The sequence below is a fragment of the Cibotium barometz genome, chromosome 3 (assembly GCF_041138505.1).
Source record: "Cibotium barometz isolate CiBa-2024 chromosome 3, ASM4113850v1, whole genome shotgun sequence".
Lineage (NCBI taxonomy): Eukaryota > Viridiplantae > Streptophyta > Polypodiopsida > Cyatheales > Cibotiaceae > Cibotium > Cibotium barometz.
In genome coordinates, this window is record NC_141048.1 from 13,125,101 (window position 1) to 13,150,642 (window position 25,542).

At 40.0% G+C, this 25,542-nt stretch overlaps 1 protein-coding gene across 1 annotated transcript; it reads right to left on the bottom strand.

Annotated features, from left to right (window-relative positions):
- Window positions 1–16,645: 16,645 nt before the first annotated feature.
- Window positions 16,646–22,181, bottom strand: LOC147639728 (uncharacterized). Its single transcript, XM_086773264.1, has 2 exons — window positions 19,681–22,181; window positions 16,646–19,575 (listed from the first exon to the last, which is right to left on the bottom strand). The coding sequence occupies exon 2, from the start codon at window positions 18,908–18,910 to the stop codon at window positions 17,183–17,185; it is 1,728 nt and encodes a 575-aa protein (XP_086629390.1). The 5' UTR covers window positions 18,911–19,575; window positions 19,681–22,181; the 3' UTR covers window positions 16,646–17,182.
- Between the last annotated feature and the right edge of the window lie 3,361 nt (window positions 22,182–25,542).

The window sequence follows — 25,542 nt, forward strand, 5'->3', positions numbered from 1 at the left end:
TGACTAATTTAAATGCAGTTAAAATTTGGGAAAAAGCAATTTCATATTGGGTGTGTAAGTGGTGTGAGTGGAGTTAAATTTGCTTGAAAATCCGGCTAGGGGGCCTGGGAACTCTTTTCCATGGTACCCGAGACAAAACCTAACCAAATTCTAAATTGGATCCCATCGCTACAGTGGTTGGGCAGTTGGCTAATCCATGGGACTGGAGGCTAGACTGATGGATCCGTAAAATGAGACTCAATTCTCGATAGATGAAGTAAATACCAGTTGGAAATTGTTTTATGGATAAGAATCAACGGCTGTGCTTCTCGATGGGGAAAAAAGCGTTGACCTATATGATCCAAGTGCAAATTTCTTCCTTGGTTTGACCAAGTGGCTTACAGGCTCGGTCGGATCCGTTTAGTTAGTAATGACCTTGTCTACGTTAGAGTAAAAATATCGTGGAGGAATCGTCTATGCTTTCGGGGCAAGGGAAGTTTTTCCGAGTTCGGTTTTGGAAGAACCGAGGAATTAGTCACCTGTCCGGATATCCATGGGCGAGGCCTCGAGTGTGGGACCCTGCCCCGTGCAATAAGTGCTACTTCCGCTGCTAGCACCTCGAATCCGTTGCGCGGTGGGGACGGGGATCTTACAGCTGGTATCAGAGCGAATTGGCTGAAGTGGACCAATTGAGAAGCCAAAAATGTCAAAAAAATTTATGAAGTATCAATAAAAGGTTAGAATTGTGTGATGAAAATCATACCAATTGTTATTCAGGCTGAAATTCATAAATTAGTAATTGGGTCTTCGGATGGAAGTACCACAATTGCTTGGAATCCCTGACTTGCTTGAGACCTAGACATGATAGTATTTACCTTATAGTTCCAAGGATCATGACTACCCGTATATACCGAGGGTATAACTGTAGCTCTTTACTGGTAGTATATACGAGTAAATCTAAGACTTAAAATTATAAGCAAAAATGCTATCCAAATGATGAATTCGAATGTGGTTGATATGATTTTATAATTCTGGTTGAGAATTGATGAGATGATTTGGATTCTGATTGGAAAAAGATGATTCTTGAATTTTGGTTAAAAAGCATTAAGTTGAGCAAAAACCACAATGAAGATGAATGGGACAAGTCCCTGTGCTAATATTCGTACTGGAATGATGACTTCAGCAAATCACTATAAGGTTAATGGATTGTGCTATCAGATTACTACTGTTAATACTTGACCGGTGGATCAAGTTAATTGGACGACAAATTGAGGACTTGCTTGACTTAAATTCCCGTGGAGAGGAATGTTCAGAAAGAAATTTTTTCAGTCTAATGGACCATTATTGTGTTAAAGATATGAATGATATGTTCTGAATGAATTGTTATCTGATGATGAGTTCTATATAAGGGATCTTTGTCCCAGGATTCTGTTGGGTTGACCAGAATATAAGAAACCCCAGAATCAATTGGATCTTAAAGGGAAGAGTTGTCCCTTGGTTGCGAGATGAGGACATCTCGCGTTTTCTAAGTGGGGTAGGATGTAAGATTCCTCCCTCCAGCTTTTTGAGGTCTGTAGATGTAGGAATCTTTCCTTCTAACCCTATAATTATTCCCCTCTCTGAAATAAAAGAAAGATTTTGTTTTACCCTGTTTTGACTTAGGGAGAGAAAATATCTAAAGGGAGGTAGTTCAAAATTGAGATATTTTTGGATATAAAAATCCTCCTAGTGTCTAAAATGAATTCCCCTGAAATAGAGATTCAAAAAGAACTTTCCAATGTGCAATTGGAATTAATTGGAAATGGGTATAAAGGACCTTAGCCTAAGGGTTTAGATTTTCAGAAATTTTTGGATTATGGTCCAATTAAGGTTCCTATGGGCCAATTGGATCAATTCATGTGTGGGGAGGAGATAAATCCAAGTTATAAAAGAAAAGCCCCCAAAAATGAGTAAATGCTCACATAAGATGAAGAGTTGACTATGTACAAGGTTTATTAGTAAAAAACTATGAGTATTATTAAAAAAATGAGATATTTTGGGTATAATGATTCCATTTTAACACATGTAAGGAAAGGGGATCCATTCAAGGAGGCGACTACTTCACATGCTTGAATGAGTTTTAAACTAAAAAATAATGTGATATTTTTATCTCTCCTCTCTCTTGGATCAAATCGAATCAAAAGGAACCAAACTAGGTCCAAATCTAGTCCAAATTCAACCAAACTAAATCTGGAAAATTCTAGAAATCAGTTGTTCTTGGTTAGAGCCTCCCTCTCCTATAAATAGAACCTGAGTCTTTGAAAAAATATGAGAATTATACTATGCCAAAATTATGCTGAAATAATGCTAATTTTTACTATTCTCTAAAATTCTCTCCAAATTGAAGAAATTGGAGCTTCTCTCTTTCTTCAATCTCCATTGGTGACTCCATCAACACACCAAACCAATTGATTGGTTGGGGGCCTCTACCGTGAACAAGGAATCAAGTAATTTGTAAGATAAATGGTGAATTTTGATCTTTTCTAAAATTTCTCAATGTTTCTCTCTTCTCAACCCCTCTCAAGCTTGAGAAGCTTAATTAGAATGGTTTTTGAATGCTATTGAAGTTAATTGATGAATGGTAGTGAAGAATTACATAAATTTTCATTTATGCTTAATTTTAATGATTTTTATGTAATTTCTCTCTCTCACTCAAAGAATGGTCATTCTCATGACCTATTCTCAATCCAAATGAAGCTTCTCATAAAGCTTTTCCTTAATCCAAGATTAATCTATGCTTGTTTAATTGGAGGTCAAATTAATGGCTTTTTTTAATAATTTTAGTTTATGTATTTTATGAATATTGATGATTCAATCCATTATGGGTTAATGATCCAATTAGGAATCATTCTAATAAGCTTTACCCTTTAAAATAATTGAGATTTATCAGTCATAGCAGCGGAGCTATGGTAAAATTTCTGGAAAAATTACACATAAAACAATTTCATTCAAAGCATGAAAAGAGGAATTCCTACCATATTCTAGGAATTATCATCCTAGATTAATTGAAAGAATTTCATTGTAATCATGAAAATTAATTTTTTATGTTATGCATAATTGATGAATTAAGAAAAAAAGGATTTCTAGTAATTAAATTTTATGTTAAAAAGAGTAATCCCCATCTTATGAGTATTCTTAAAGGGTTATTTTCATTCTGGACATAGAAAAATGTATACTAGAAAAATTTTATTATAAAAGTGTGATTTTCATCATAATTGATTTTTATACATAAGAGAAATTTTTTTATATATTAAAAGTGTGATTTTTATTATAATTGATTTTTATGCATAAGTAGATGCATAAAAGAAAATTTTTATTATAAAAGTGCGACTTTCATCAAAATTTTGATTTTATGCATAGAAAGATGCATAAAGAGTTTTATTTTTAATTCAAAAGAGATATTCTTATCAATTTTGATTTTATGCATAGAAAGATGCATAAAGAATTTTATTTTTAATTCAAAAGAGATATTATCAATTTTGATTTTATGCATAGAAAGATGCATAAAGATTTTTATTTTTAATTCAAAAGAGATATTCTTATCAATTTTGATTTTATGCATAGAAAGATGCGTAAAGAATTTTATTTTTAATTCAAAAGAGTTATTCTTATCAATTTTGATTTTATGCATAGATAGATGCATAAAAGATTTATTTTTATTTTAAAAGTGTTAATTTCATTAAGATGGAAATTTATGCATAGAAAGATGTATAAAAGATTTATTTTTATTTCGAAAGTATTATTGTCATTAAAATGGAATTTATGCAGAGTAAAATGCATAAAAGGATTATTATAAAAGTGTTATTCCTACTAAAGTTATCTTTATGCCTAATAAGATGTGTATGAGATGTGATAGGATGTGATAAGAAGTGTATGAGATGTGCTAGGATGTGATAAGATGTATATGAGAAGTGATAGGATTTAATAAGATGCGTATGGAAAGTGATAGAATGTAATAAGATGTGTATGAGATGTGATAGGATGTGATAAGATGAGTATGGGAAGTGATAGGATGTGATCAGATGCGTATGAGATGTGATAGGATGTGTATGAGATGTGATAGGATGTGATAAGATGTGTATGAGATGTGATAGGATGTGATAAGAGGTGTATGAGATGTGATAGGATGTGATAAGATGCGTATGAGATGTGATAGGATGTGATAAGAGGTGTATGAGATGTGATAGAATGTGATAAGATGTGTATGGGATAAGTTAGGATGTGATAAGATGTATATGGGATGAGGTAAGAAGTGTATATGATGGGTAAGATGTATGTGGGTTGTGATAGGGCGAGAATGGATGTGTTGTAAAAGAATAGATGTGAAGGCGTATGTGGATATATGAATGGGAATGTAGAAATGGATGTATGGATATGGATGTGGATATAGATGTATGAATGTAAATGTGGATCTGGATGTGCGAATGAGGATGTGGATGTGGATATGGACGTATGAATATGGATGTGTATGTATGGATGTGGATATGGATGTGGATGTATGAATGCAGATGTGGGTGTGGATGTGGATGTATGGATGTGGATGTATGGTGTGGATGTATGGATGTGGATGTATAAATGTAGATGTAGATGTGGATGTGGATGTATGAATATGAACGTGGATATGGATGTATGAATATGGATGTGTATGTATGGATGGGGATGTATGAATGCAGATGTGGATGTGGATGTATGGATGTGGATGTAGAAATGCCAGGACACCTAAGGAGGATCCTGGAGGATTCTGACCAGGCGATACACGGGCTCGTGGTGCTTAGGACACCCATGTGTATGTCGTGGAAGATATATATATGTATGATGACGAGAAAATTATTGTAATCTGTTACTAGATCTCGTTGCTGACTTGTTGGTCTCAACGGAGAGTCTAGAGTGATACTGTTTTGAGAGAAACAAGGATTGAATGGAAATTTTGAGTTATGACATCTGTAACCAATAATTGTTTGTCAATGGATTGTTTTAAAGTTTAAAGTTTAAAGAGGAGTGTGTGCGTATCTGTATTCTAATGCAAAAGTTAAGAAAGGCATTCAATTATGGGTGGGTGAGTACTTGTCTGGTTCAACCAATTCCAGTGGTTGGGTGGTGGCTAACCCATGGCCGGATGCTGGAATCAGTAAAGTTTTAATAATAAAATTGATTAATAGGAATACGTTTAGAACTCGAGTAGTTAAATAAAAACCTAAAGACTTCTCTAATGAATAGATCAACGGTTGTGCCTAATTCAATTAGGAAAAAAGCATTGATCCCTTCAAGTTAAGTCTATAATAGTTTTCCTTCTATCTGGTTTATTCAGATGAAGGTTAGTTCAGTATCTTGACCTCGTTAGAAAAATTCGTTAAGAAATTCAAAATGGTGGAATCATCCCCGTTTTCTGGGCATGGAAAATTTTCCCAATTTCGGTTTTCGGAATGACCACCAGCTTAGTCTTGTGCCCAGACATTCAAGGGCGAGGCCCCGAGTGGGAAACCCTACCCCGTGCATGACGAAGCTGCTTCCACTGCCAGCTATCGGGAATCCGATGTGCAGAAGGGACAATGGGATCCTACAGTTGGTATCAGAGCGCTGTTGTAAATTTATGTAACAACAATAGAAATTGCTTAAAATTTTAAAGTAAGTCTGGAAAATAATATTTTCACTTGCTAATATTATGTTGAATGAACTTCAAAAATTGAAAACTCATAAATTGAATTGGAAATTTATAGATGGATACCCCAAATCTATCTGGCATTCCTGAACTCTCCCAGAGTCAGGATATGATAGCCTTTGCATTCGAGCACCTCATCAACTCTGCTACGACCCGAGTAAGCAGAGTGAGACTCGCACGTCATTTTGAGAGTCTTTACTTTCCTGATCCTATTGAGCGACGTCAGTATATGTGGTTCTTTGGAGGAGGATGTATTAATGTCAGTACCATTTAGTGTCAGAGACTCAGGAAAAATATTTCCTTAGCCATGATTCTGATAAGGGTAGGGCTTGTTCAGCATGTACAACTCTTTGGTCATTCACCCAGGAACTTCCGAATTTCATGCCAAGTTTTTAGGCTTCTTAGCCTCTTTATCCCTAGAAGTAGAATTACAGCACCTCTTTCTGTAATGAATCGTGTGTACCATGGTATGTCTCCTTCGCAGTTTCGCTTCTTTATGCGTACGCGATTGAGGCGTACACATGTGTACCATGGTATGTCTCCTTCGCAATTTTGCTTCTTTATGCGTACGCGATTGAGGTAGTGATTTTGGGAGCCGTGATGCTCTATGTATATATCGAAAACTTTTGATAATAAACGATGTTTTGCAAAAAAATTCCAAATTGTTTTTGTGAATATGGTCGATAAAATTATCAGAGTAAATCTTGTTTCATGAAGTATGATGAAATAATTATCTATTTAAAGAATAAATCACAAAAATTAAATAATCATAAATATGTTGTCAAAGTTAAGTTGACGAAAATCTCGTTTTGTTAGAATCATGAGGCGCGCGGACCGTGCAAGGCAACCGGATCCTCTAACCAATGACGAAGAGTTAGATCCGGATGTTCAAAAAGCCCTGCACACATCCCAACCTGATCCCTTCAAGGGTGAAGGGAAGCAGTTAGGTGAAGTAGTGGAGAAGTGGATTGAGGCTATGGAAGAATACTTTGATGTAACTAGCTACAATAAGAGAACCAAGATGGCTCTCGCCAGGTTAAAGATTGTGGAAACGGCCAGGGTCGCTTTGGAGGAATCACTGCGAGATTAATCATCTTGACCAGAATACCCAGACCTGGACCGATCTTAAAGCTTACCTCAGAAAGAGGTTTTGTCCTCTAGGCTTCCTTGAAACTAAAATGAATGAGTTCTTGGAACTAAAGCAGGATAGCCCGACAATTGAAGAGTACCATCAAGCTTTTGCCCTTCTCCTCAGCAATTGGATGAAGAGCAGCTGCTGATGCTTGTCAAGATGATGGCAAGTGAGATGGTGGACTCAATAGAGTTCACATGTGTGTGCATCAAGAAGATGATATACTTGTGGATGTTGCTCAAGGAGATGAGCAAAGTGGTGGAAGTTGTGAGAACTTTCAATATGCGTATGCACTTATGGTTTCTCAATGTGAGAAACTTGACAAAGCACCCTTGATGGTTCAGCATGCAAATAGAATAGCATGCTACATATGGAGCTCATTTGAGAGCTCATCATAGCTATTTTAATGGCTATGGTTGAACCTCAAGATAGAGGTATGCAAAGGTAAGAAATTGCAGCATGGAGAAGTTGCATCATATTGAAGCCTTGTTCAAGACAACAAAGGAGAACATCAAGAATATTGAGCATTGTTTTCACTTTGGCAAAAAGCATGATGGTTAATGAGTGCTTCAAGGAGGGAAGCACAATGTGGTGTACAAGGAAGGTGTGGTAGTAGGCAGTGCAAGCAAAAAAAAAAAAGAAAAAAGAGAAGGACTCTTGGCAAAGATGGACTCTTAGCTATGAGCGACTATAGAGCAGCCAGTAGAGGTTGGCTTTGAAACTGTATATAGGGAGCAGCTCGAATACAAGTGGTAGAGCAGCGTAGCAGAAATCGCCTAAAACTGCAGTCGCATGCAAAGTAGCAAACATATGGCATCGCTTAAATCTCAGTATTGACGAGGCTGAGAGAAATAGATCATCAAGGTGTAACAGGATGGAGTAGGCGATAGCACTAAAGATAGCCAGTCACACAAGTGGCATTCTAATAGCCACATCCGTTGGGAACTCCGTCAGCATCGTTGTGGCACACAAAGCCAGAGAGAGAGAGAGAGAGAGAGAGAGAGAGAGAAAAAACAACTGGCTACTACAAGCTCTCAACAAGCAGCACTACAAAAAGTTGATAGGGCAACTTATGAAATGAAAGTAGAGTGCAACGTTGAGAGCTACTGCAGCTATTAAGTGGAGAGGAAGCACGACCTTTAAGGTAGCAGGGTAGTGAGGATGGTGGAAGTTACAGACAAAGCGGACAGCACACGACTGGCATCGTCTCATATTCTACAACAGCAGTAGGAAGAAGGTCACCATAGCTTGGCGCGAGGCAAGGAAAGAGAAGACCCATTGGTTGTGGGTCCCAAAGTTGGCGCGTAGACCAGCATAAAGACTGGAGCTTGATCGTGCTACAAAAACAACTTGCGCATTCAACGGCAAGCACCAACTACCTGACGCACAACTGCTAAATAAAGAAATTAAAATTTTTTTGTTGTTTGGTTCAATTTACCCTTAATGAGCAAGGGTTGCTTCACACCATTCCCTCATAAGCCTGAGTTCACATGGTCTTTTAATACTTGTAAAAACACAAGTGAAAGAACTGATTGATACATGTTCACACACACATCGAGGGTCCCCTACCCGGTTGCGACCAAAATGGATTGTATAATTTTTTATTTTTCACCCAAAATATTGATGATGGGCAACCGTGCCCGAGCTTGCATGCTCAAAATGAGATGTATATTTACCCATTGGTATGAGGGTTGCCATGCCCGAGCTCACTGAGAAGCTCAAAATGGTTGTCATGATGTGTGCATGAGCGATGCACATGTGAGGTGCATGTGCATGGGCTAGTTCCCACCCGAACTTCCATGTTCAAATCAAACTCAGTGGCTCCGCTGTGAGCGAGTCGGCTCAAAATGGACTAGGTGTCTAAGATGGTAGACACGCACACACATGTTTGGTTGATGGACACTCCAATGTATCATTGAGGGGGAGTGTTGAGAGGTAGCGATTGCGGTTGTGCAATGCTACATTGCTTTGGGTGATGGGTGATGGGTGAGTTGTGGAACACCTCGATTAAGAGGGGATGTTGAGAGATGTAATCGTGGTGCTATGTGTATGTGGGAAAGCACCCCAGAGGTGCAAGATATTGTGGCAAGATAGGAATGCCACATGTAATATTGTATGGTGTGTGAGTGTTGACCAAAAGAGTGGAAAAGGGAGTGTCATGGATGATGATGTGTAAAGTGGGATAAGGCTAGAGGGCCTATATCATTGTATGGTTCACTTGAGATAAGAAATAGAAGAGATCAAGTGTTGAGTGTGCAATCTCTCTCTCTCTCTCTCTCTCTCTCTCTCTCTCTCTCTCTCATGGAGTTTTTAGTGTGGTTTAATCCACCTTAATTATGTTGCTTAATCATTGTCTATCACCATGATCAATCCCATTTTTGGATTGTCAACAAGTTGTACAATAAAAAAATAAACTGGTGTTTTAACCTAGACTTTTTCTAATTAAATTCTATTGTCATGTGTACAGCACATAGTTTATGCGCATGGTGTGTATTTCATGAACAAGTATGGATCGCTCAACATGTGGAGTATCCAAGGGATAGAGAAATCACATTATAAAGCAAGAGGGGTTTATTTCAAAAATACAAGACATGGAGGTGGAGCTTCTGTATAGGAGGAACACGTACAAACTATCTACAAGAGATGCTCAATTGGTTTTATCGCACAACCTTTGGAAGGGTATTGGTTAGGGAGCGGGCCCAACAATCAAAGCTTGCGCAAGAGGGACGCGCAAGGCTGCAAAAAGTCATGCTCGACTTGAATGGTTGCAGAGACCAATGCTCCCCATAGACATGGTGTGTGGCGTGCACGAATGAGGAGACAAGGGAGGCGTTGGGTTGTGCACGCAAATCTAGATGTAATAAGGCTAAGAAAATAAGTTTAGTTAGCTTTTTCTTTTTTGCCCTTAAAAAAAACTATTAATAGTTCCTCCTCTCACTTCATTTTCATTTCACTTTTTTAGAGAGCTTGAGCTCAAGATCTATGTAGGCACCCACGTAAGGACACCAGCACATCACCACGTTAGCACAATAGGCATAGTCGTACATGGATATGGCATGCACCAAGAACACCGCACGTGTTACCATGCCTTCACAAAACACAATGCAAGGCACCCAACGACCACATACTGGCGACACCACGGAAGAGAGTGACCCCTTGGATTCTAGGACACGCCCAATGGGATCACGAGAGTCCAACCCTCCTCCCACAGCAACACCAACACACACACATGCAGGACCTTCTAGTGGGAGCAAGCGCGTGAAGAAGACCCCACAATGCAGCCACCCCAGAGATCAAGACAGAGAGGCTGATGATGAGCAGTTCGACTCGGTTGATGAAAACATTCCTACAATGCGCAGCACCGCATGTGGCAAGACCCTACTACCAGGACAGCATCCCCTACCAACCCGGGAGGAACTTGATACACTGGTACCACAATAGCAGTAGGAGGAACTTGATACACTGGTACCACAATAGCAGTAGGAGGAGGATTCAGACTATGAGAGAGACTAAGAGGAGGTTCCTGCAAGTGCGTGCAAGCATAGAAAGTTCAAGCTCTTCAAGCCAAGGAAGTCCCAACCTTGCCAACGCACCAACACAACATAGAGAGCTCCAAGGAGAAGGATGCGCCAAGGGCATAGGGCTCTACAAGAAATCAAGTTTTATCAGAGGAACACTGAGTTGCTGTGATAAGAAGAGCCCCTTTCTCTCGCACAATGAAGGAGATTTTCCAACGATATAGAACAGAGTTTCGTGTGCAAGGGATTGCCTTGAAGCATTGCAAGAAGCCTCCGAGACTTACCTTGTTGGGCTTTTTGTGAAGACACCAACCTCCTTGCAATCCATGCAAAGAGGATTACCAATTTTGCCAAGGAAATGCAACTAGCTCGACGTATTCGAGGCGAGCGAGACACGATCTAGAGATCTTAGACGTTAACCTTCTTTTTTGAAAGAAACTCTTTTGTTTCAAACCCACCTTTTGGACCAAAAATGATGCCAGTCATCACAGGGGCTGTCCCAATGGACAAACATGGGGGAAAACATGTTGAGGCCTATCTCCTAGACACTCGGGATCATTTCTGATGCATTTATAATGAAGTTGAGTACACTAATTGTGAGAAACAATAGTTTACAAGATAAAAACACCTTTAATTATGCGTAAAAATGCATTGTTTGTCATTCAATGCATCAGAATTGCTCGTGGAGGATTGGGGAAGCTATGCTAGAATAGTGCGAATTTAGGCTCTGCAGTAACAGTGCAGGCTTAAAATTCGCACTGTTCTGGCACTGCTCCCCCAACCACTCAAGATTATTTCTGATGCATTTATAATGAAGTTGAGTACATTGATTACGAAAAACAGTAATTTACAAGATAAAAACACCTTTAATCATGTGTAAAAATACATTATTTGTCATCCAATGTATCAGAATTGCTCCTGAAGGGCTGGGGAAGCTGTGCCAAAACAGTGCAAATTTGGGCTCTACAGCAGCGGTGTAGGCTCAAAATTCGCACTATTTTGGCACTGCTCCCCCAGGCTCCCAGGGTCATTTCTGATGCATTTACAAAAAAATTGATGGTACAAACTAGAAAAACCAATGATATACTTGATGAAAATAAGTTTGTAAAAATTATATTGTATTCGTAATAAGAAGTGATACATCATCTTTACAAAAGCTTTCTTACAATATTGAGCTTCCTTCTCTTGTTATTGGGCAGAGTGTGCTCAATGAGTGATTGGGCTATTTCTTCAGGGTCCTCTATGCCTATGCTTTTGGCTATACCTATACGAGCAAGAAGCTTACCCCTAAATCCAGAACCAAAAACATCGAAGGCAAGGGATTTTTTAATCAGAGATATATATTTGGTGCTCTGCACCATAGAGGCTACATAGAGCACCTTAGAGAGGGCTTTCAAAAAGAAGAGAGTGAAGTAAGATTGAGGAGTGTAGTCCTTGTGGATAATGGTGATGCCATCTATAGGAAGCCGACCAAGATAGTGCGCCAATGCAGCATCATGTCCATGGACCTTGGCCTGGTCTCTGCTACCGCCACCTCTCCCAGCAAATGCGTCAATTTTAACCACCCCCTGCAATCAAAGGATAAATCAAAATATTTTCCTATACATACTTACAAATGTTTCTAAGTTGTAAAAGGTCGCTTCTTACCTCTTGCTCAATGTCTTCTTTTGCCAAAGTGCTGGTGGGGGGCGAAGAGGTCAATCGAGGACTTAGCCTCATCCTTTTTAGGTGCATTGGTCTCCTCCATCACTCCAGCAAGGGTATCCTTTTCAGCCTCTAGCTTGTCTTGTAAGGTTGTGAGTTCCTCCTCTCGAACTAGGGCTTGCTCCGCAGTCTCAACCACAGTTTCCTTGACCAAAGCAACTGTCTCTGCGATAGATTCTTCAAGGGGCAATATAACACTATCAAGGTGAGGACCAAGGTTGGACGTATCAAGGTCCACCTCACATCGCGTGCATATAATGCCCAAGCATTCATCCATTCTCAAGCCAGCTGCCTTTTCAAGGTCATGAAGAAATAAGTATTCTTCACCTTCCACCACAATGGTGCTCAAGAGATTGATCTCAAGCTCTGGTAGCACCTTGCTCTCCTCGTGTGGGGAAGATGGCCCCGTATCTTCTACTACAGTGGACTGTTCAGCTGCAAATTGTGTACCCTCTGAAAAGTGCTCTGATGCAAGCTTCTCTTCCACACCAGCACTCGTACCTAGTGCCTTCACTTCCTTGTCATCCCTCAAATACCCTACCAACTGCAAAATGCAGGCATCTCTACTTCCTCATCCGAATCCTCATTGTCGCTGATGAGAGGAACGCAAAAGTAGCGAGCCACAAGAGGAACCTAGTTCCTAAATTGCCCTTCCCCAACCTCTTTACCTGTTGCTTATTGAAGGTACAGTAAGCTCCTGCGGGAATGCAGATGTCGATGAAGCATTCAAGGCACTGGATGTAGGGGCGAGCATATTGTTGAATGTACTTAAGCAGCTCAATAGGTACCCATCGATCATTGGAGCAATGGGGAAAGGAGATGGAGTGGAGAGCCTCCATGTATGCAATCTACGTCTCATAATGTTAGGATGCAAGGGCAAGCAACTTTTCAAAGCCGACTTCACGAGCGAACATGACAAAGAGCTCGCTCTTGCCCACCCACGGGGTGGTGGAGAGGAACTCACAGAAGTTGTCAAAGTGGGTAGCCATGGTGAATGCAAAGAGATAGTGTTAGCTCGTGCTTGGTTTCTATCGCGTGAAAATGAGAAAGAAGGCACATTTGGCTATTTATAGTTAAAATTTAAAGTTTGGCCTTTTCACACTAGATCGCTAGACAAAAAAATCGCAGTTTGTAAAAATATTAAGATTTCAATTAAATAAAGATTGGTTAAAAAAGAGCCTGCTACAAAATTACAAGCATGTCATCTAATAAAAAATAATGTCTTCATTTTTTACCTCTTGTGACATTTACTTCATGTTGATCTCCATCTCCTTGTTAACTTGAAAGCTTGTCATTGCCTTCACCTCGATCCTGAAACTCTTGTCCCCTCACTTGCATCAGAACAGAGGCTATTTTCCCATATATCCAGTTCATCTTCAAGCTCTTCCACATGCCTACTATGTGTTGGTAGGGCTCTGCACCTTGATGCTTAAAATTCAAGGTCCCCCATTGAGAATAGGCTTCCTGAACCTAGAGTAGACTAAAGAGGGATAGAGTTTCTGCAACAATGGAGAGGGAGGGAGCTTGAGAGAGAGAGAGAGAGAGAGAGAGAGAGAGAGAGAGAGAGGGGGGGGGAGGGGGCTTGAGAAGGAGGGAGAGCTTGAGAGGGATGGAGTTTCTGCAGTAATGGAGAGATTAGAAAAGGAAGAAAGAGGGAGAGGGAGCTTTTGACTGAGGGAGCTTGAGAAGGAGGGAGAGCTTGAGAGGTATGGAGTTTCTGCAGCAATGGAGAGCTTAGAAGAGGAAGAAAGAGGTTCAAAATGAGCTTTCCAAACCTAGAGTATGTTGGGGGAAAGTTTGAGAGGGAAAACACACTTTTGGGAAAAAATTAAAAATTTTCAATTTTTAGGGTTTTTAATCTACGCGATTCTAGGTGGAGGGACCTCTAAGTTTGGGCCCAGGAGATAGGGAGACAAGAGTAGTAATTAGGCCCCATTAGCAAACCAAAGCCTAGGCCCCCTAGGGTCAAAGATGTCAAAAATATGCACCCAGCCCTCTTCCTATTGGTCCATTCCTAATCAAAAGTTAATCCAAGAGGCCCTCGTTGGGTCCAAAAAATTCCTAATGTGTTCAAGGATTTGATGCACCTTTCACCTTGTACATTAGTCCAATGATTGAGTATTGGGAGGCCATGGTTCAAACACTAGAGAGACCAAGTATCCAAGATGGAGGCTTCTATCAAAACTTTTAGCCAAGAAATCTAGGCACACATATGGATGATATAACCGATGATGAATTCTTGGGTTTGGAGAAATTTAATGATCACTATTATGGACCACAAAGTAAAAGGCCAAAGCAAGCCTTTTAACCCATGGTGATGTTAGAAAGGGAGAGTTTGTTCTTATTCGACCATATGGTTAGGTGTAGCTCAGAGTAAATAGATGTCAGAAGATTATATGAAAACTACAAGAGGATTTTAATACAATATGGAAAACCTATATGCAAAAAGAAAAATGCTATTGATGCTGAGATTTATAGAGATTATTGGAACAAATTTTGGATGTGTATAACAAGAAGGATCCTATACATCGAGAACTATCAAACATGATAGTTTTTGCATGGGTCACTAAGGGGTAAAAAATACCACAAAAGATCAAGATTCTATAAAATGTGTGCTAAGGCAAAGGAGAGTTTGGCAACATCTGACGACTATGATGAAGGTGAGTGAGTTTAAATTACTAGAATACTAGTTGGATCTATGTTGGTCACTTTTTGTTGTTAGAATTGCATGGTACCAAGAGATTGAGAGTGTGAGAGAGAGAAGATTGGGCACACAAGAAAGAAAAAAAAGGGGCATAAAACCACTACGTACAATATCCTTTTATAGGCACCAAGCCCTTATCTTTTGACTCTTACTAAGGGCTCGTTCACACCTAAAGTGTTCACACCAAGTTGACTATAGACCATATGAACCATAAGCTCATATCCCCAATGTTACATGACATTTTGGTATATTATTTCAACACCCTCCCTCAACAAAATATCTATGGCTACTATGATGTCAATGCTAGCTCTAGTTGATGTTTACAATGTTGTTTATGATGATCCAAGTACTTGCAGGTCTTACTCATGGTGGTTTACAATACGAATTATGATGATAGGTGCTAGACACCTAGTTATGACTACATTTCTTAGAATAAACAAGTAGCCATAGGTGGGCTGATCCTAGCTGGTGTAAGAAGCCACAATTGCCTTTTATAGCATCAAGGTGATACAAAATCCAAAAAAAAACATCCAAAAGATTCAAATTTTGGAGGACAAGACATGCAGAGAACCCATGACTCAATATAGAATGAAAGACAAATTATAAATCGAGAAGAATTTTCCCTCAATATTGGTGAAGATCCTTTTACGACATTGTTTCCATGCTAATGAGACCTAAGATCTAAGCATGGTTTTCGAGGTAGATGTATTCAATAAAGCCCATGGTGATAAAGATATCAATAGTGACTCAAAAGATATTGATGTCAGCCATGCCATGAAGTTCCCAAAGATAGTATTGACCATGTTAAAGTCACATATATGCTGTAAGCATTGTAATTACTTCTAAGGTGTTTATGTTTTTTCTCTTTTTCTTTTTCTTTTTCTTTTTACAAGAAATTATTATTGGTTGTTACCCTACAGCATGCGAAGTAGATTCCTGATGTTACCATCCAACCAATGAGACTTGGCAATGGTTGCTTGAGGGCCGAGTCATCACTGAAGAGCAACTCAATGAAGCTATTAACGGTCCTGGAGAGGGTAAGGAACTTCCTAATGTGCCAATGAGAAAGGCAACGATGATGATGAGGGACAATCTGTTCATGACGAGGATCTTGATGTAGCCCCAACTCCCTAGGCTTGGTGCTTATGCACCTTATTTTATTCTTGTCTTTTTGCTTTACCTATGATAAGGTATTACTCTTTTTGCTTCTTACTTTGCCGACAATTAAGTAATAAATTCTATGTTTAGGCCTCAATCTTGTGTAAAATAGTTATCTTTAATTTCTCTATACTTTGGCCTCCATCTTGTGCAAATTTGTTGTCTTCACCTTCACTTGTATACTTGCACATGCACAAGCAAAAAAAATAGGACGCTACGCTTACATACACTGCAACTCTATAGTGCAAGCAAGGAGAACCCTTGTTTCTTTGTTGTAGGCCTACCACAATCTACTAACCTAGCTATTGGCCCGATTGTAGCCTAACCAGAAGTCGACCAGCGATTTTTGAAGCCTACGAAAAATAACACCAAGCTGACTAGCTACTGTCATGGCTATATCTCCATTATGTTGTAGTGAAATTACATCCAAACAAATATTCATTTATCGACTGAGGGGGGTTTGATTAGCTAATTACAATACAAATACAAATGGCCATCTCGAGGCTTGTCAAAGTCCAATTTGTAATCAAAAAACACAATGACTTCTCTAGGGGTATTGGAATTCCTACTGTCTAAAAGAGTTCAACCACTTTAAGCGTATATAATGTATGTAAGCATTCATGGTGCCAAGAGTGAAGCATGTGCAAAGAGAGATGGCGGTTCAAGCAATGACATGGTGGTGCACAATGATAGAGAGATACAGAGTGGGAGAGAAATATAGAGATGTGATAGGAAATAAGAGATAAAGATTGCACAGCTCAAATAATGCTCAATGTTAATAGAACCACCCAAGTACATGCTTTTATAGGTATCAGGCCTACCTTTTGACCAAAACCAAATAAGGGTTGTTCACACTCAAAGTGAGTGTCCATACCAACTTACTCCGAAATACCAGACAAGCCCCCCTTCCAAGTGATGGAGGTGATGTCTGATCAAACCTTGGTAGTCATAGTGATATGGATTGAGTGCTAATTAATCAATAGAACATCGTTCATACGTTGAGAATCCTCATCATTAATCATGTGCGTTCACACACACATACAAGCCACATTTTAGTTGTACATGATTACACAAGTCGCTTGGAAAAATCAAGGAAGGATTGCCCGTATTACAGTTTTGTACAACACATTGTAAAACTCTAAAAATAGCTGAAAAATGAAGCGCTCAGTGTTATTGGGAAAAAAGGGGAGCTCTTGGGGTGGATCATGAATGTGATGATAACAAGAAGAAGAACATGATGCAAACTGTAACTGACCTTAACCATTGCGAAGGGTTACTAACCTTCTTCATTACGTTCGCATGCTCACGAACTGGTCGCGGCTTTCGCGAGCTTTCCAACACTTTCTGACGACAAAAAATAGGACAGCGGCTGCCACAATGACGACGACGCTCACCCCGACGGCTGCCCCCTTCGAGAGGCGGCCGCTTCCGCCTGAGCTTGAGCTTACTTCAGGAAGGGCCGGCGCAGGGGCGGGTGCAAACAGAGCGTCATTGCTAACGGGGGCACAGTTCTGAATGCCCGCTAACAACTTAGACTTCACGGCACTGTGGTTGTAGCACAGCCCCGGATTCGCCCCCATCTTCAACGTCTTCAGCCCCTTCAAAAATGTGTCGTTGAACGGAATCTCCCCTGTTAGCGCATTCTGGCTCAGATCCAAGTACTTCAACGCCCTCAAAGTTGTTAAGTTGGCCGGCACTGTCCCGTTCAGCTTGTTGTTGCTCAGATCTATGTGTGAGCAGTTGTGCAGCTGCGCTATGGACCCTGGTATCGGCCCCGATACCTGATTTCCTGACAGACTTAAGTACTCTAATTTGCTTAGACTATCAAAGATGTTGGGTATCACGCCCTTGATCTGATTATTGCTGCAATCCAGATGTTTCAGGTGAGCTAGATTGCGCATTTGGGAAGGAATAGTCCCTCGGATGGAGTTGTCGGAGACGTCGATGAACTCCACATGAGGTGGCCAAGTGTTTCTGGGCAAAATGCCACCAACGTTGGCCTTGGAGACGGTGAGATTAGTGAGGGATTGGAGGCTTTGGGTGATTTCGTAGAGACCTTTGCCGCTGATTTCGACGTCGGTGACGGAGATCTCAACCAAGCTGGTGAGCTTGCTGAGCCAGACAGCTGCGAGCCTGGGGGCTTTCTCGTTGGTGCCTGTTTTGCCAAGGCTAGCGGTGCAGTAGAAAGAGGTGAGTGACTTGACAAAGCGACTGGGGACGGTGACAGGCAACATGGGGCAGTCTAGAAACTCCAGGACGGCGAGGCCGCTGAGGTTGAGGAGAGCTTCGCTAGTGAGCTTGGCATCGGAGGAGCAGTTTTGCAAGCTGAGGGCCATCAGATGCCTTGTGGGGGCGGCCCTGTCGCACAGCAGGATATCTTTAGGAGTGGCACATGGGTCTGGCTTGGTGAAGTTCACTTGGAGTGACCGCAATGCAGATACTTGTTTAGGGTCTAGAGTTGCGGTCCCTGTGGAAGATGCAGGAGCAACAGCTGGAGAAACTATTGATGGAGAAGGGGGGTGGGGGGCTTTCTTAGGTGGAGGAGCAGGTGCTTTTTCGGGTGAATGGGCTGGAGGGTGGGTTGAGTTAGCTGCTTTTTTGGGTGGAGGGGCTGCTTTCGACTTAGGTGATGGCAACGGCGTAGGGGAAGGCCCTCCAGAAGAGGCCGATGAAGATGGAGGAGAAGCCATAGGCGCTTCTACAGGAGTACCTTTAGAAGATTTCGAGGGTGGCACAGCTATGGGGTGTGATGGTGCAGGAGGTGAGGCAGAAATGGGAGCTTTTGGAGGTGGTGCTACTGAAGGAGGAGGAGGAAGAGGAGGAGAAGAAGCCTTGGGAGCTGGTGAAGTCTTGGGGGGAGGAGCTCCTGCTGCTACTACTGGAGCTGGGCTCCCTGCTCCCAAAGCCAGAGCAGGCAACACCATCAACATGGCCAAAACCAGTGACAACCAGAGCCCCTCAAGGTTGCTGGGCTTCCTCAGTTCCTCTTGCCTCAATGACTTCATGGCAACCATCATTTACATGAACTACTCATTCGCCAGGCCCTCTACTGTCCTCAATGCATTGTAAATGGAGATCAAAAGGGGAGGAGAGAGGAGAGGAAGATAGCTATACACAAAAAGAGAGAGAGAGAGAGAGAGAGAGAGAGAGAGAGGGGGATATAGCTAGCTGTAAAGAAGAGTAAAATATCGAGTAGTAGGTTACAAGCTGTAACCGCGCGTGGAGGGGGACGAGAGCACAAAAGAAAAGCTAGCTGACAGGAAGGAAACGGAAATCCCAAGTGTGGAAAATGTAGGTACTGGGACAGTAGAAAGTGCAGAATGTAGTATAGGTGGCCAGTATAAGGGTGTTTGGTGATGTTCACCACTCAAATTTTTTTAATGTGTGTTTTGGGAAGGGCCAGGGCGACGTATGTTGGCAGCATAATTTGTTCTATTGCAACTGTCATCACTTTTACTTTTACTATTTATACATAATACAAGCAGGCTCCAGCCCCAACACAGCGAACCACGCGGTGTTTTATATTTAAACGCGGCCGATTAGCGACCGCCCAAAGCCCCTTTCTCTTTACAGTCCAGAACTACGGCCCGCCGCTGCCCTTGCTTCCTCCACCAGCCCACCGACAAAGAGGCCAAATTCCACATCCCAACAATGCTTGCCAGCTCCGCTGCACGTAAATTTACTGCAAAACGAGGAGATGCATGCATGTCATTGCATCTCGTCGTCCTGGAAACTCAGCATTCATCGATAATATTACTAGAAAACAACATAGGGATATAGTATATACTGTAGCCGTTATTGTGATTTTCATCTGAGGCGAAGGTCTCCAAGGGGCCAGGAGTCAGACCCATCTCTCTCTCCCTCTCTCTCTCTCTCTGCAATGAGATCGGAAGAGTCGCTCCAAAGTTGTCCGAACCTTCCACACACCAGCAACAAAAGAAAGTTGTAAAAGTCTCCCAGAGTAGCATGCCAATTCCTCAGCAGGCCAGCCATGGGCCATGGCTAAGATTCACTAGGCCTTTCACAACGACACACGAAAAAGGAGGGACTCGGGAATTTTGTGGGTAGTTCCCTGCTCATCACCCTCCCATTTATTTAAATATTAGAGAGACAGAGGTGGGTAGAGAGAGAAAGAATGAAAAAAAATGAAATGCAATTGGACAGTATAGAGAATGGAAAAAAGCCCAAAAACAATGCCCCCTTTCCTTTATTTTTTTATTGCCTCTCCCCATGTGGTGACCTCACCACATGGGGAGGAGGGAGGGTTAAATTGTTTTTTTTGGTGGATGAGAGGGAAAAAAAAGGCCTCTCCCTCCTACTCCCCATGTGATGATCTCACATGGGGAGAGAGAGGTGTGGCTAAATTTTTTAAAAGTAAAAAAAAGTTGGAAAGGTGCCATGGATGAAGAGATGGTTGCATTAGATTTAAATATGAGATGGGATTTGGTACCTGTACCTAAGGAAAAGAAGGCAAGTGGGATCTCAAAGAAGTGAACTACGATTCATATGTGTTCAGCTTTGCAGCTCAGCTTTGCAGCTCTGCTGGTTCATTTTTGTAGGTTTGGGACCCACACGCTTTTCCACACTTTCTTCTTCTTCAAGCTTCGCCAAGCTTCCATGGCGACCTTGAACTTGTCTCTGCCTCACTTCACTCACGTTGCTCTACAGCTTTCTCTTCTTCATAATCGATGTGGCACTAATGACATCCACCACCACACAACCTTTTGCCACTATTGCAGTCGACCATTTGCTTCAACCTCTATCGTGAGGTCTTCTTATCCATTCCATATGCCTTGCGACGGGCTGGCCATGGCCTATTTGCTTATGCTTGCTACTACCTTGGACTCTTGTCGGCCATCTTCTTTGTACTATGGCCTACGATCGCACTCTCTAGTGTTGTTCGCGTATGCCAACTATTCACTGCAGTGGAGATTTTCTGCTCTTTGTTGCGCTCTACTACGCTTTTTCTCTACACTTCCCGTGCAAGAATTGCTTCCTCAGTTTGTTGCTGCTACTTGTTTGCCTTAGCCAAAAATTCACAAAATTTAATGGCTTTTTCTTACTAATGCTCACCTTCTTGCTTTGCTCTGCACCTTCTCTGATGCACTACAGCAAAGCTTTCCTTTCAAACTCTTCTCTTGAGCCCACCATGTTGGAACTTCAACACTACTCTAAAAGGCCTCTCCGGCCTCTTTGTGATGCTTTGATCTCGCCATTTACATGGCTGCAGCACCAACATATGCCATCATTAGCTCTCCCTTGAGCTTCATGTCTGTAGTAGCACGACCCGAGCATGCTGCTCTCCAGCTCTCTTTTGGCCACACTCTTTCTTATTGTTGCAACCTTCTTTCCAGAAGGTTCTTGTAGTCACATTCTTGATACCTTTATCTCTCATATGAGCTTCAAAACTCCATGGTGAGATGTGCCCTCATCTTTTTACACTAGCAAACCTCCCTCTTGAAGTGTACATAGCCATTAACATGACTACCTTGAACTCACAAATGAACTCCATAACCTTACATGCTCTCCTTTTTGTATGCTGAACCTTCAAGGGTGCTTCTCACATGGTCTCTCAAATGAAACCATAGGTGCATAACCAGAAAAATGAATGCTCCAATAGCATCCACAAAACAGCTCATCTTTCATGAGCAAATCAGTGAGCACAATCAGCTCCACTTGGGCTCCAACCAAGCCCCACAATTGCTTGTTTTCACGTGAACAAGCATGCACCTCACATCCTTGCCAAATTGCAAAGGTACCAAGGGATTCAAACATCCCAAAATAGCAACCCTTTTCCATATTTTCATGAGGCAAACTCACAAAACCAACCTTCTTGAGACACCTTTGTCTCCTTGGCAGCTTCCTTGATGATAACAACTCGATTTTGCATCCCCCATGATCCAAATCTTCACTTCAATCTTGATGATGGTGGCTCCATTTCATCTCCCTTGGCAGCTGCGCGAGTCTCCATCTTCTAATAAAAATATCTCCCAAATCCTCACAAATGCAAATATAAATGACAGTATGAGTGTGCATAATTTTTTTCATAATAAATTAAAAATAATGCTTAATCAATGAACTCATAACCAAGAATACTATACATAAATATTCACCATGACCAAGAGCCCACCCAAGCTCTGATACCATGTTAACAATATTAATATGGGATTGATCATGGTGATAGACATAAGATTAGGCATAAGATTAAGGTGGGCTATACCACACTAAAAACTCCATGACTAGAGAGAGAGAGAGAGAGAGATTTCACTTCACACTCAACACTAGATCTCTATTGCATTCACAATGAACCATATAATGATATAGGCCTTCTAGCCTTATCCCACTTTACACATCATCATCCATGTGGTACTCCCTTTTCTACTCTTTTGATCAACACTCACACACCATAAAATATTACATGTGGCATTCGTTTACTCTCTTGAATTTTGAAAATTGAGTAGATTAGAGTCCTATACATCTAGATTGGTTAATCTAAGTTGAAATTAGAATGATAAAAATGAGAAATGGTCAACCATACAAAGGAGGTTATGGCAAAATTTTCTAAATTTTTGTGGAAAAGAAAGTTTGTTTTTATGTTATTCCAAAAGAGTAATTCCCACCGTTTGTGCATTCTAAAAGAAATATTCTAATTACTCCATGTACATATTCACCTATGAATATGCATGGATATCACTGATATTAATTATTAAAATTGATTTCTATGCATAGAAAGATGCATAATGGAAATTCTTTTATTATAAAAGTGTTATTTTCATTAAATTTAATTTCTATGCATAGAAAGATGCATAATGAAAATTGTTTTATTATAAAAGTGTTATTTTTATTAAATTTAATTTCTATGCATAGAAAGATGCATAATGAAAATTGTTTTATTTCAAAAGTGTTATTCTCATTAAAATTGATTTTATGCATAGAAAGATGTATAAAGGATTTATTTTTATTTCAAAATTGTTATTCTCATTAAAATTGATTTTATGCATATAAAGATGCAGAAAGGATTTATTTTTATTTCAAAAAGTGTTATTCTCATTAAAATTGATTTTTATGCATAGAAAGATTCATAAAGGATTTATTTTTATTTTAAAAAGTGTTATTCTCATTAAAATTGATTTTATGCATAGAAAGATACATAAAGGATTTATTTTTATTTCAAAAGTGTTAATCTCATTAAAATTAAATTTTAGGCATAGAAAGATGCATAAAAGATTTATTTTTATTTCAAAAGTGTTATTCTCAATAAAATTGATTTTATGCATAGAAAGATGCATAAAGGATTTCTTTTTATTTCAAAATGTGTTATTCTCATTAAAATTGATTTTTATGCATAGAAAGATGCATAAAGGATTTATTTTTATTTCAAAAGTGTTATTCTCATTAAAGTTGATTTTTATGCATAAAAGGATTTTTATTAAAGTTTTATTCCCACTGAAGTTGATTTTTATGCATAAATAGATGCGTAAAGAATCTTTATATCAAAATTAGAATTCTCTTAAATTCTATGTTTAAATTATGTGAATAGATGTAATGTGATGTGATGAGAATCAAATAGGTGTGAATGTGATGGATATGAATGAATGTGATGTGATGGATGTAAATGGATGTGATGTAAATGAATGTGATGGATGTGAATAGATGTGATGTGAAGTGAATCGAGATGTGAATGAATGAGATGTGATGTGAATGAGATGTGATGTGATGTGAATCGGGATGTGAATAAATGACATGTGATGTCATTTGAATTGGGATGTGAGTGAATGAGATGTGATGTAAATTGGGATAGATGTGATATGTGATGTGAATGAATAGATGTGATGAGATGTGATGTGAATCAGATAGATGTGAATGAATGGATGGATGGATGGATAGATGTGAATGAATGGATGGATGGATATGATGTGAATAGAGGTGATGAGATGTAAGGTGAATAGTTGTGATGAGAGGTGATGTGAATCAGATAGATGTGAATGGATGGATGGATGGATGTGATGTGAATAGAGGTGATGAGATGTGAGGTAAATAGATGTGATGAGAGGTGATGTGAATCATATAAATGTGAATGAGTGGATGGATGTGATGTGAATAGAGGTGATGAGATGTGAGGTGAATAGATGTGATGTGAATCAGATAGATGTGAATGAGTGGATGGATGTGATGTGAATAGAGGTGATGAGATGTGAGGTGAATAGATGTGATGTGAATCAGATAGATGTGAATGAATGAATGGATGGATGTGATGTGAATAGAGGTGATGAGATGTGAGGTGAATAGATGTGATGTGAATCAGATAGATGTGAATGAGTGGATGGATGTGATGTGAATAGAGGTGATGAGATGTGAGGTGAATGGATGTGATGTGAATAGAGGTGATGAGATGTGAGGTGAATAGATGTGATGAGATGTGATGTGAATCAGGATGTAAATAAATGATATGGGATATGAGTGGAGGATATGTGATGAGAATGGATGTGAATGTATAAGTGAAGAATGGATGTGAATGTATATGTGAAGAATGGATATGGATGTATGTGAAAGAATAGATGTGGATGTATGTAAAAGAATGGATATGGATGTGGATGTGTATGTTTTTCCCATCTAAATGATGGAATTCCTCTTTTAGCATTCAAATATTTTTCATAGATTAAAAAAAATTATCTAAATTTTATCTTTGAATTTAATTAAAATACTCATTAATTCCAATATGCTAGGAATTTCTCTTTTCCCATCTCAATGATGGAATTTTCAAATGTCATACCCATAAGTCCCATAGTCAGATCAAGGAGAAGATTGCACTTGGATCATAGAGACCAACGCTTTTTTCCTCATTGAGAGACACAGTCGTTGATTCTTTTCCATAGAACAATTTTTATCCGGGATTTACTTGATCTATCGTACCATAACAGAATTGAGTTTCATTTTAGGGACCCATCAGTTTCATTGTTGACAATATGGTCAAAATGCTTCCCCAGCATTCTTGACATAAAACAGTCATTTTAAAAACAGGTCATAAATACAATTTCTATAGCGAACTCTCATCTTTCCACATTGTTCCACATTAATCCACCTTATTTAAATCACATCCATTTTACCTCACATCTCATTCATTCACATCTATCCCGATTCACATGACGTCACATCTCATTTATTCACATCCCAATTCACACCACATTCACTCATATCCATCACATTCATTCTCATCACCATCCCATCACTTCCCATGAGATGGAAAATGATGTGATTGGATGAAAATGATGTGATTGGATGAGAATGAGAATACATATGAAATGGATGTAAATTAAGTAATGTGGATCAATGTGGAAAGACGAGAGTTCATTATAGAAATTGTATTTATGACTTATTTTTAAATGACTGTTTTATGTCAAGAATGCTACAAAAGCATTTTGACCATCTTGTGAGAATGAGGTCGTGGAGACCTGATCTGATAAAGTTACAATAGCTGACGGAGAGTCAACGGAGGACGTCTCGCATAGCAAGGTCGGTCGAGGTCTGGACCAACCTTGATTCGATTTAAATGGTGAGCTTTCGGTACGGTGGATGAGGGACCAAGGAAGCGGCCTATGAGTGAAGTGCTAGGTCACCTGCGAAGGATCCTAGAGGGTGCTGACCATAT